We start from the raw sequence: 13,337 nt of genomic DNA, 5'->3' as shown, positions 1-13,337 counted from the left end.
TTGGGGCTAGGTCAATTGGTGTAGCCGCTACACCACAATGTAGCGTATCCCACGTTTTTATTTATTTATTAATTCCGTGTCAAAAGCTGTCTTATCGATAAAGTTACATAATAGAAATCCAACACGAATTCCGACCCGTGATCAAATTACTTTACAACTCTGACGCGACCATTTAAAATTTGATCACCAAAATGTCGCCTAAATATTACCCGATCTCAACTTTGACAATAAAGTCCTTCAAGTTTGGCGAAGCATAAGTGATACTTAGCTCACTGAGGGCTCCGCAGAGGGTTTTGGTAACAGTGGCTCAATTGATTTTAATATAATAAGTATAGAACTGTTTTTAATACAGCAGCATTTAAGTTTGCAGGTGGTAGGACCTTGTGCAAGGTCCGCCCAGATTGCTACCACCATCTTGCTCGCTAATCCTGCCGTAAAGTAGCAGTGCTTGCACTGTTGTGTTTCGGCGTGGAGAGTAAGACAGCCAGTGAAATTACTGGCATTTGAGGTATCCCATCTTAGGGCTCTAGGTTGGCAACGCATCTGCAATCCCCTGGTGTTTCAGGTGTCTATGGGCGGTGGTGTTCTCTTACCATCAGGAGACGCACTTGCTCGTTTTCCATCTAGTCGAATAAAATATCTGACACGTCTTTCCGGCCCTAGAAATAGAGCCGTATCAGATATTTATGCACGCTTGTTGTGCCAGATATTGGTGCTGGTGACTGTACTATGTATACTAGGCAACGGATAAAGATACATAAATACTTAAATACATATTAAGCATCCAGGACCCGAGAACAAACATTCGTATTATTCATACAAATTCTTCCCCGTCCGAGGATCGAAATTGCGACCTCAAGCTTCTTAGTCAGGTTCTCTAACCACTTGGCAAACTAGTCGTCATTTTGAAACCGAAGATGACAATATTTAATAACAAATTATATACGAGTATAGTTTGAAAGCCGTGGTGGCCTAGTGGTTTGACCTATCGCCTCTCAAGCTGAGGGTCGTGGGTTCAAACCCCGGCTCGCACCTCTGAGTTTTTCGAAATTCATGTGCGGAATTACATTTGAAATTTACCACGAGCTTTGCGGTGAAGGAAAACATCGCGAGGAAACCTGCACAAATCTGCGAAGCAAATCAATGGTGTGTGTGAAGTTCCCAATCCGCACTGGGCCCGCGTGGGAACTATGGCCCAAGCTCTCTTGTTCTGAGAGGAGGCCTGTGCCCAGCAGTGGGACGTATATAGGCTGGGATGATGAAAGTTTGAAACGAATAATAAAGAAAATACTTAATGTTTATTTGATATATTATGCTTTTTTTCAGTCCGTGTCGAGAGTGTTTCTGTGTCGATTAAAATTGAAAATAAGTTTTGGTAAAAATTTCATTTTTAATAAAAGCTTTTTGCTGACTGTACTTTTTGTTGATTGTACCTGCATTGTTACCCAAACTACATTTGAAATACCAAATTTCAAGTCGATGCTATTAACCGTTGAAGACTTTGAAGAGTTCCGTCCTGCTGAGACGATCCTGGCCGGACTACCAGAATGTTACTACCAGATTATTGTATTGTCAATTTGTCACGCAATTTACATAAGTATGCCAAATTTCAAGACAATCCGACTACTAGAAGTGGGTCAAATTTAACTTACAAGATTTAACCCGCACATACATATATGCAAGATAGACATTGCAACTTAAATAAAAGCTTTTAAAAAAACATGATTGCGAAAAGCTTCATTAAAATCATAGTGGGACAAAAAAGCATTATGGGCAAAAAAGCGAACGGAAATTTTGCTCCTAGGAAATAACATTTGGGAAAATCATCTAACCAGCCTAACCCGGTCTCCAAAATAAACAAACCATCGTCAAGTGGATTGGAAAAGAAACGCAATTGCTTAAAAGCGTGGCTTTGCGAACTGAGCCGGGCTTTAGCGGAAACTGAAGCACGTACCAGCGTGGAACCTTTTCGTAATTAATTTCACTATGATTTCTTTGGAAAATGTGTAGGGATCTCAACGTGACGTAATTATGAACATGACCCTACCGTGATACTCACTCATATTAAATGATATTGTTACTACGTAATGGCTACGAAATAGCCTGAAACATGTCGAGCTAACCTCGGTTTAAGACGTGAGTTATCCGTTACAATATCATTTATTGTGACGTAATGAGGGCTATCGTTTTTTGTCTCACTAGATGGCGCACTGTTGCGTGAGGTTTTTAAGTGTGGCTTTCAAAGTCTGTTATTACGGGCGTGAAAACAAAGTTTAGATTAAAATCATATTTAATACACCTTAAAACCGTACCATAAAAATATCGAGCATGCCACAGTGTTGCATAGTCCCCGTTTTGTTCGAAAAAAAAGGGAGGACAAAGGTTTCCGAAAGACAAAACTGTCTCAAAACACAGACATTCATTGCCCCGGAACGCATATTTGCCATAATTAATTTCAGATATTGCAAAATATTCACAAAATTATTCTAATTATAAATAAACCCGCGTAGCTCACCCAAAAACTATGAGATTTGACATTTCGGAGACCTCACGCTACACTAGCGCCTCTAGTGGCGAATTCATACGCGATAGCCCTCATTAGCACAAATGTTCCAAGGTTCTGTACAGTCGAACAAACTGGAGCATGTACCAGAGTGGAGCCTTTTAATATTAAATTTCACTGTGATTTCCTTATACGATTCTATTTCTAGGGCCGGGAGGACGTGTCAGATATATTTGCACGCTCTGCTGTGGAAGATATTTTTTTTATCCCCTGTCACCTGATGGTAAGTGATCACCGCCGCATGGAAACCTACAGCATTATTAGGACTGCGGGTGCGTTGCCGGCCTAAAAGGGGGAGGGCTAGCTACATATATATTTTGAACATGAAACCACCGTGAGACTCACTCATATTAAATATAATGACCCGGATAACTCACGTCTTAAATCGAGTTTAGCTCGACATGTTTCGGGCTGAGTCGCGTTGCTCCGAAGACGAAGGGCTACGGATTAGCCCGAAACATGTCGAGCTAAACTCGATTTAAGACGTGAGTTATCCGGGTTTTTACATATATATTGTCGCGTTGTTATTGTATATTGTGTTAAGTCGCTACTCTCTGGTAGGTAGACATGGTCGGATGAGGAGCTGGCCCCATACTACCAAGTGCAAAATTCGGACTTCGTATCATGCGGTCCCGCTGAGGCTAATATTATTTCACACGAGAGTGAGAGGGACGCCAGACGGTACGATTTTCGAAATTCGTAGTAGCCCCCTAGTAGTCCTTCACGACGATAAAGGAAAGAGTGTAGTTTTTCGCCTTGTGGCAAAACTATAAGGGTTCCGTTTTTGGCATTTGGCTACGGAATCCTAAAAAGGTATTCAAATTGCCGGGAAACCAAAACTTAGAGTGTAGGTAAATCCAATTGTGCACGAAACTGCCTCTCATAATAATAATAAAAAATTGATATGTGGTATGAAGATAACTAGCACAAGCAATAAAAAAGTGTCTATGTCGGTAACCAATCTAAACTAATTCCACACGGGCTCTGCCAATAAGTAGTTTTAAGCAACTCATAAACCAGGTATTTTTTGAACATATTTTATTTGTTAAGAAATAAATTCATTTGGTCATTGCATATCAGTGCAATTCAACACTTAGGGGCGTTTCACCATCCATTGATTAGTGTTAACTGACGGTTAAATGTGATGCCGTCTCCGTTTATTCGAACAAAACAAATAGAGACGGCATCACATTTAACCCTCAGTTAACACTAATCAATGGATGGTGAAACAGCCTCTTAGATCTTCGACTATGTCGCACTAGGCAGTTTTTTTAATTCCCAACAACAAAACTAATTGGTAATTTGAATATTAATGGCTCGGCTACTGACTCCTAATTAGCTACTGTCTCACTGAAGGGTAGAATTACGAACGCCGCCGGCCTTACCCTTTGAAGCAGTGACTTGTACTTTATTTTATCTCAAAGCAGAAAGCATTCTAAGGGTGTCTGTTGCAGTTCGTAAATAACAGTTTTTAGTGAATTATTTACACATCACACACACACACACACACACACACACACACACACGCTCACGCCCGCACAAATAGACGCACCCACTGACTCTTCCAATACACTGATTAAACTTTGAGGATCAATCATCATCATCATCTACTTTCCGCTGGCGTTCGTGTCGTCATAGTGTGTTGTATGTTTTTTATATGTTTTAGTTTTTAAATGGGTCCCACTGAAAAACAGCGTTGCGGCTTGCCGTAACATTATGCTGAGTGTTGCCCACTTTATAGGTACTATTCGATGTTATTTTTATTTTTTTCATCTAATGTATTTTTATGTGTATCGAATGTGTTAATAAATGTTTCTCTCTCTCTCTCATCATCATTTTAGCCGTAAGAAGTCCACTGTTGGACTTAGACCTCCCCATAGACCTTTTTTTTCGACTGGATGGCAAACGAGCAAGTGGGTCTCCTGATGGTAAGAGATCACCACCGTCCATAGACATTAGCAACACCAGGGGGATTGCAGATGCGTTGCCAACCAAGAGGCCTAAGATACCTCAAGTGCCGATAATTTCACCGGCTGTCTTGCTCTCCACGCCGAAACACAAGCACTGCTGCTTCAGGGCAGGATTAGCGACCTCTATTGCTTCGGTTAGAAGCGGCCTCCATCCACCGTGATACCGTGAATCAGCAGCTTTAACCACGTCCTTCGACTGTACGCTACGGTTGCGTTGCCGATCCGCGGTCTCCATTTGAGAACTTTTCAGCCCCAACGGCCATCAGTTCTCCATGTTGTATGGCCTGCCCGTTGCCACTACGAGCTAATTCGCTTCGCTATGTCCGTGACACTCGTTCGTCTACGTTCTGCACATTTTTAGGGTTCCGTAGTCAACTAGGAACCCTTATAGTTTCGCCATGTCTGTCCGTCTGTCTGTCCGCGGGTAAGCTCAGACACCGTTAGTACTAGAAACCTGTAAATTGACATGAATATACATATGCCGACAAAGTGGTACAATAAAAAAAAGTTAAACAAAAGTTTTTTAGGTATACACGTAAAGTGGGGGTGATTTTTTTTCTCGACTAACCCTATATTGTGGGGTATCGTTAGATAGGTCTTTTAAAACTATTGGGGGTTGCTAAGACGATTTTTCTATTCAGTGATCTGTTTGCGAAATATTCAACATTAAAGTGCAAATTTTCATTGAAATCGAGCGCAAAAATTCAGTAAATTTTGTAAAAATTCAGAATGGTAGTAAATATATCAAATTTACAAGTAAAATTATAGCGGCTAAGATTGCTTGAGAATTATTATTAGTTTAAGAGTAAATAGCAGCCTAAGGTATAAAATATACCTAAACTTGGAATATTCAGTACACAATACGAAATCCTTAGAAAAATATTATTTGATTTTTTCGTAATGGCTACGGAACCCTATCCTGGGCGTGTATGACACGCTCTTGGCCGTTATTTTTTTACTCTATCCCGTAGAGAAACTCCGAGCATAGCAATCTCCATAGCTCGCTGAGCAACTCTAAGCCTATTTATAAGGCCTTTGGTGAAACCCATCTCTACTGACTAATATTATATCTGCGAAACTTAGCACAGTATAATTTAATTGAATATCTTGTTACTGCGGTAAATAGCTCTAATTATACGCTAGGTAAGTGGCCTAGATAATACAAGGACAGTTATATAGTTGTTATCGTACGTTTCGTATATAGATAACAAGAGTATACTTTGTTTTAAGATCAAGTACTGGCAGGAGATACTGTGGAAATACTTGACTATTCATAATATTATTTTGAAGTTTTTTAATCTATTTTGCACATTTATCTTACTGCTGATTATTACCTATTATTATCACATATTAAGCCGTGGTGGCCTAGTGGTTTGACCTATCGCCTCTCAAGCAGAGGGTCGTGGGTTCAAACCCCGGCTCGCACCTCTGAGTTTTTCGAAATTCATGTGCGGAATTACATTTGAGTTTACCACGAGCTTTGCGGTGAAGGAAAACATCGTGAGGAAACCTGCACAAACCTGCGAAGCAATTCAATGGTGCGTGTGAAGTTCCCAATCCGCACTGGGCCCGCGTGGGAACTATGGCCCAAGCCCTCTTGTTCTGAGAGGAGGCCTGTGCCCAGCAGTGGGCCATATATAGGCTGAGATGATGATGATGATGATTATCACACAATGCCTGTATAATATAAAACAAAATAAAGGTAACTAAAACTACATACAAACTAAACTTATAAATAAAAAAGTTGCCCAAAATCGCTGTCAGGTGGTAAGGTGCCCAGAAGGCTGGCAGCATTACCACGCTGTATGGCAATGCTTATCCTTTGTTCAAAGAAAAAGCCAGGTTGGTATTTACTCGTATTTCTAATTAAGGTCGTGAGAGAGGTCTTGACTTTTTTTTTGCTCACTGTTCGGTATTATTCGAAAAAGACATTGCGTTGGAAGAGTTGTGTTTTTTTTGCTCACTGTTCGGTATTTATTCGAAATAGAACTGGCAACCCTGATACTTAGTCGGCCTGTGATAGGAACCGAGCGGAGTTGCGGGCTGTTTTTCCATTCGCGGAGCTTCCCCGCTCCTCTTCCTCGCTCCGCTTCCTGGTTTTGTATGTTTTTTTTCACCACCACCGCCCATAGACACCTGCAACAGCTAGCTTTTTAAGCTATTTACCAGTCGGTGAGTTCCCTATCCACTGAAGAGGACCGGAGATCTTATACAATTCTATTGGTGGATTTTTATCTTGCTCACCGCTGCGCTGTCTCGCTCCAGTGGATAGACAGCCATATTATTTGGACTGACGTACAGCCAATTTGGTACAGCCTGTCATATTTTTTGGCGTATAGTTCACATTTCCATCTCCTGTCAGAAACTGCTCTAACGTTCTTTAAAATACATAGCAGTAGCACACTCCTCGGTAAAGTTACTTACGTCAGAGCCCTTATACCTATTCTCAAGTCTACTTCGTTCGATCTTCATATCGTGCCGTCATACTCACGCCAAAAGTATTTACAGGGGTGTAAGAGGGACGGTACGATGTAAACTCTGAATTTCGTATATCCGAGAGCCTTCAAGACTCAAGTCGTAAATAACGAAAGAAACCGAACGAATACGAAATGTAATTGAAATTCTCCGTCGGTTCCCCATAATGTACATTTCTTAAATTCAATTAGTACTGCGAGAGACATTTTTCTTGAACCGACTATTAACTGGCCTGACTTTTGTTCAGTTTAATAATAATTATACTAGAGCAGTGTTGGAGTGTTATTCGACTGTGAGCAGCGACCCCTTGACTGGTCTTATAAACTCAATAAAGAGGACGCGGATGTTGCAGCCTTAATTTAAAAAAATAGTTTTTTCAATTAAGATTGGTTTTTTGGAATCTTTTTGTATTTTTTATTTCAATTCCAAATTTTTACTTTTACGGTCATCCCGTAAAACAAACTGAAATATAGATGCACAGAAAAACCAGAAAAATAAGACCATCACTGGGAATCGAACCCAGGTCCTCGGTATTCCGTACCGCGTGCTATACCGCTACACCACTGATGGTCAACGGTACCGACACGAATTTCCCCTAGGAATTTCCAAAAAACCAATCTTAATTTGATTGCTTAGTAACGATATCTCTTGTCCGGGTGAGCGGTTAGTTCCAATGGAGTGTCGAAATAGTTTCTCGATGAGGGCTACGGCATAGATGTCGCTAGCGTCACTGCTTAAGTGGCTAAATAAGAAACAAACAAGCTGAGATATGAGGTGCATAGGGGAAATTCGTGTCGGTACCGTTGACCATCAGTGGTGTAGCGGTATAGCACGCGGTACGGAATACCGAGGACCTGGGTTCGATTCCCAGTGATGGTCTTATTTTTTCTGTTTTTCTGAGCATCTATATTTCAGTTTGTATTTTCAAATAGTGTTCACTTCTCATGCTCGTAAGTTTTCCCCTATTCATAAACTTAACAAGCCTATGTTAACTAAAAATGCTTTGTCCCTTTCTAACAAATACAAATGTCGAAGTGACAGATAGGACAAACGAATTTTAGCGGCATTTTAACTAAAATAGGTTTGATTGTCGTTTATGAATAAGGGGGTTATACTCTAGTGCATAAAGTAAAATCTTCTTCTAAGACCAAGGCAATCAGGTGCAAACAGCCACAAATAGAGAGGTTTCTATATACCTATATATATTTTTTTATTTATGTAAAACTATAAATAAAAGGTACATAGTAGTGAACAATTGTTTCCACTGTTGCTATTTCGTTTCCTCGCCATCGAAGTGAAAAGCAGAGTGTAAAAACTGGGCATTAACTCATTTTACCCTCGACGTATCTATCCACCCTCGCCGTAACGGCTCGAGTGGCTATATGAGCGTTTCGGGTAAAATGGCTCGTTTTATGCTCTCGTTGTACAATCTACTGCTTTTTCACATCTATAGTCTATGCACACCAGGTTTTTAGGTAAGTTGTTAAACGGGCCATACGGTAGGTACTAGCGCCATCTAGCCTGTCATAGAAGCCCTGAATGATTTGAAAATCTCACTAATAAGTTTATAATGCGAAAGTTTGTAGTCTTTTTTTGTTTATATTTGTACCTCATCACGTCTAAACCCTTTTACATTTACTTGCCCGATTCATTTGCCCGAATTTCACTTGCCTACCACGTTTGCCAAAAATATATAGAACCGTGCTTCTTTTCAGGATTTTTTTAAATGTCATCATATAGATGCAGTAGGTACGTTAGGTTAGTTTAATATCAACTCTGAAGAAATTACTATTCAGAAATAAAATTACTTTATGGCAAATGAAAATTCTAGAAAACGATACATTCGGGCATATGAAATTCGGGCAAACGATAGAGAACCCGTCTAAACACTGAACTGATTTAAATGAAATCGGTATAATAGATAAATTGTCCCGGAAGGAATAGGATAGTTTTATTCCCGGAAATTGCATAGTTCCCGCGGGAGAGTGATAACGAGTTCGATGCGGCTGGTTGTTTGTTTTTTTAGAAAAATATGGCTCTGTCCATTGGAGGACAATTTTGCCAGTGTCTAGTAGGTTTAGCCGTTGTATTGTACGGTAAAAAATTGTAGAAAACGAAATATGAGAGGTAATGGTGGATAAACGATGACAGCGCGAATCTTCTATATTATGCATTTATTGTTTATCTAAAATGGCAAGTACCCTTTACGATACTGTCCAATCTCCATTCACACGGCCGCACGGCAAAATCGCTGTCAAATTCAGCCCATCCGCACTCTTTACGGCAATCCCGCAACTTTCCTCCCGGCATATGACAGCTGACAGTTAACATGGCGGCCATTTACAATCAGGTATTTTAGAGGCGGAATGTGCGTGACCCTTCGATGTCCGAAATAGGTTAATTAAAATTTAATAATTAGGTGCCTGTCAGTGATCTAAATAGAAAACAGTCCGAGAAGTTAGAATGTGGAAATTAAAATAGGTAATTGAATTTGAGATAAATGCTATTCCTACTAGTTGTAAAATTGCGAAAGTTCGTGTGTATGTTTGTTACTCTTTCACGGTAAAACGGCTGGACGGATTTGAATGAAATTTGGTATAAAGATAGCTGGACATCTCGAATAACACATAGACTACTTTTTATTCCGATATTCTCACGTGATCGGGATAAAATCTTGAAATCTCAATCGCTGGAATTAGACAGGAAATTTGGGACGACTGTTTTTAACGCAATGTATACCAGGGTGTACTTTTGATAATTTCCACGGGAATTTAGTGAAATCCCGAAATTTCAAGTCGGCTGCTGATGCTGAATCATCTAAGTGGTTAGCGTGCGAAGCCGCAGGTAAAAAGTAGTTAGTATATAGGTAGTGCCACGAGAGTTAAATTGAATGACTACACACAGCTACAAAAAGAACTGATTACACAAAAGGAGAATGAATGAAATGAGTAAATGTCAAAATCCTGCTGTCATTACACATGTTCTTGGGTGCGTGACCTCAACTCTGGTGGCACTACCTATACTAATAAATAACGAAAATTTTGCTTTTCTGACAGTCTTGTTTATCTTGATGATGAATAAAGTAGCATATTTCCGGCTGACTCATTTTGTCGTGTCAGGGAGGTTATCGGGTAGCTATTGCGTAAATCGCATAACTCAGTTGATGACTTTGTGATTATTGAAACCAGCTGTTGCTTGCGACTCCGCCTGCGCAGAATCCTACTAGCCTACTAATATTATAAATGTGAGTTTGTGAGTGAGTGAGCTTCACGCTGAAACGGCTGGATGGATATGGATGAAATTTGGTATGTAGTATGCTGGACATCTGGAATAAAACATAGGCTACTTTTTATCCTGATATTCCACGGGATGGAGACAAAATCTCGAAACAACAACCGCTGGGCCTAGAGTCATGAAATTTGACATGATTGTTTTTAATGTAACGTCAATGAAGTCAAATTACTGCCACCTCCACACTGTAAGAACACACACAAATCACACAAACCCATCTACCACCACCACACTACACTGACGTTCGAAGTCAACCAGAGCCCTCCCAGAGAGATCTGAAGATGAGCTCTGGTGTGTGGAGGTGGAGGAACTGCATGAACACGCATATATATTGCATATAGGTAGCTATCATAAGGTCGCGGGTGAGCCAAGAAATTCTTTTAGTTAACTTTTCTATGTTGCTCAAGTCATAAGTACCTACCTAATTACAAAATGAATCTGAATGGCAAACGAGCAAGTGGGTCTCCTGATGGTAAGAGATCACCACCGCCCATAAACATCTGCAACACCAGGGGTATTGCAGATGCGTTGCCAACCTAGAGGCCTAAGATGGAATACCTCAAGTGCCAGTAATTGATTAAAGTCCTAAAAAAATAACTGTTGAATCATTCTATACTATATGTGAAAAACAAAGCACAACATAGCAGTTCGTAAATCGAAAAATAAAACAATAACACTGGCTAGTTGAACAAATAATCGGAACGCGAAATGTGCAAAATAAATAACGGCTCGATTGTAATTCCATAACTAAAATAAATAGAGTCAGGCACGTTCCATATTCACGTACACGACGTGAACACAGCTTATCTTTACAAAACAATGAAAATATTGAAACATTTTAAACGGGTACAGTGCAGGCAACTGTTAAAAAGAAAAGCTCCAAATAAAATTTGTAGAAATTACTGGCTGTAAAGAAAAAAAACATTACGATAAAATACGTACCGAATCCGAACGCTTCCACATTTAGATTCTCAAGACGGCACACACTGCACTTTTTTAAACACAAATGTAGGCAAAGGAACCAGATAACATAATAAATTATTTCACCTATAAAGAAAACACGCACGAATCCTATTACAAATCAAGCGTTCGACAGATTTAATGGTTTATTGTTAGGAATGTAATGTCTTTCCCACATCATTAACACAGAACCCCATAAACTTAATGAGGAGGACGCTGCAATGCCCTTCGAAGGACACCGCAGCTTGGGGGATAAATAATCACATGTGAAAAATTGCGGAAAATTTACGACAAACGAGAAAACCAAACATCCACTCCCGGCCACCGATCAACCGGTACTGAAATCGTACAGAGCCCTATCCTGCTTTCAGCAAATCTATAAAAGAAAGTACACAACATCTCCGTCCTTATCGCGCTCGGCAAATCGCAATACCCGCCTCTCGCTCACATTCATTATCTTGAACACTTGTAACCAAAAACGTTAAACAATTTATCAAAAAATTAAGCTCGCGTGAAATGGAACGCGGTTGATACGCGAGGTTGTCAATTTGGGCGGGAAATATGGCGGCATTGTAGCAAGGTTATTTTTTAGGTGTGTTTAATTTGGTTTATTTTGATAAGTTGCGTATCGGGTGTTTTATTATTGCAAGCCATATGGCTCTTTCTTTGTGGGTTAATGACGCATTTAGAGATGGCCGGCGTAGGTTCGCGGTAGTTAAAGCGATTTACGACAGACATTGTTAGGGATATCTATTGAGCAAGGCTTAATAAAAATCTCTTGGGGAATAAAAGTGAATGTAAAAATGTACTAAATGGAGGGACACAGTCTGAATTAACTTAGTTACAAAGGCGAAACGGCTTCCGCGTTTTAAATGCAGCCGTTTAACACCTTTAAGGGTCTTATTCAGTTGTAATTTGGACAAGAATCGTTTAAAATTCAGTTTCGCGAGTTTAAATGAAGTAAATGGAATTCGAGATGTCGACTTAGGACCGGGTCGCAATTAGTTAGCAATTTTGATGAAGTATTCTGTTTTATTTTAGTACATTGTGGCTTAAGGGCGGTAAATAAGGAATTACGAACGAGAGTCTATTAGAAGCCCGAAGTCTGGGACTTCGGGCTTTAATGAGTCGATGTTTGTAATTTTAGTACCGCCCGTGCGACATAGAATGTTTTTCATCACATTTGCGAATAAAATTTTATATTTCTTAAAGAAAAAATATAATTGTTCTATTGTTCTAAATATTGGCGATACCTTAGGCTGCGCTCTTGGCAGCGCTGCCCCCCAAGCACCATGCGCCTGACGTGCGTGTGCGTGTGGGCCTGCAGCAGCGCGCGCACGGGCTCGGCGCAGCAGCTTTAGTACGCGCAATGACTCATTTACCGACCACGGGTTTCACGACAAGCATTTTATTCGGGGCGGTGCAACCAAGGTAGCCTGCATGTCACGACACTGTTTACGAGCAAGTGTGATGAAAACATATCTAATTTTGACTGAACTTGATTAAAATTGTAAGTTCTTTTTAAGAGTTTTTCTTTTTATTCGTGTTTAAATTCCTGTCCAGCGGTGGTGTAGGGTTATAGCACGCAGCACGGATTGCTGAGGACCTGGGTTCGATTCCAGCGCTGGTCTCTTTTCTGGTTTTTCTGTGCATCCATGTCTCAGTTTGTATTTTCGATATGTTTCACGGGATACCCGTAAAAGTAACAAATTTGGAGTTGAAATAAAAAATACAAAAAGACTCCAAATAACCAATCATAATTTGATTGCTAGTAGCGACATCTCTTGTCTGGGTGAGCGGTGGTCCGAAAGAATGTGACGTCTCTCGATGAGAGCGCGAAACATACATGTCGCTAGTGCTGTGCATAAGTAGCGTCTAGAAATAAGCAACCTGAGATATGTATGCATAGAAAAATTCGTGTTTAAAATTCCTGTCCAGCGGTGTGTAGGTTATAGCACGCAGCACGGATTGCTGAGGACCTGGGTTCGATTCCAGCGCTGGTCTCTTTTTCTGTTTTCTGTGCATCCATGTCTCAGTTTGTATTTTCGATATGGTTTCACGGGATACCGTAAAAGTAA

At 40.3% G+C, this 13,337-nt stretch overlaps 1 protein-coding gene across 1 annotated transcript in view; it reads right to left on the bottom strand.

Annotated features, from left to right (window-relative positions):
* Positions 1–11,613, bottom strand: part of Dgk (diacyl glycerol kinase 1) — a 199,455-nt gene extending 187,842 nt beyond the window's left edge. Inside the window, exon 1 of the mRNA XM_074108574.1 lies at positions 11,242–11,613. Coding sequence (XP_073964675.1) covers positions 11,242–11,262 — 21 coding nt within the window. The 5' untranslated portion in view covers positions 11,263–11,613. The remainder of the gene's footprint in view (positions 1–11,241) is intronic.
* Between the last annotated feature and the right edge of the window lie 1,724 nt (positions 11,614–13,337).

Source organism: Choristoneura fumiferana, chromosome 27 (genome assembly GCF_025370935.1).
Source record: "Choristoneura fumiferana chromosome 27, NRCan_CFum_1, whole genome shotgun sequence".
NCBI classification, from domain to species: domain Eukaryota; kingdom Metazoa; phylum Arthropoda; class Insecta; order Lepidoptera; family Tortricidae; genus Choristoneura; species Choristoneura fumiferana.
Note: the sequence above shows the minus strand (reverse complement) of the source record. Positions and strands in the feature narration are given on the sequence as shown.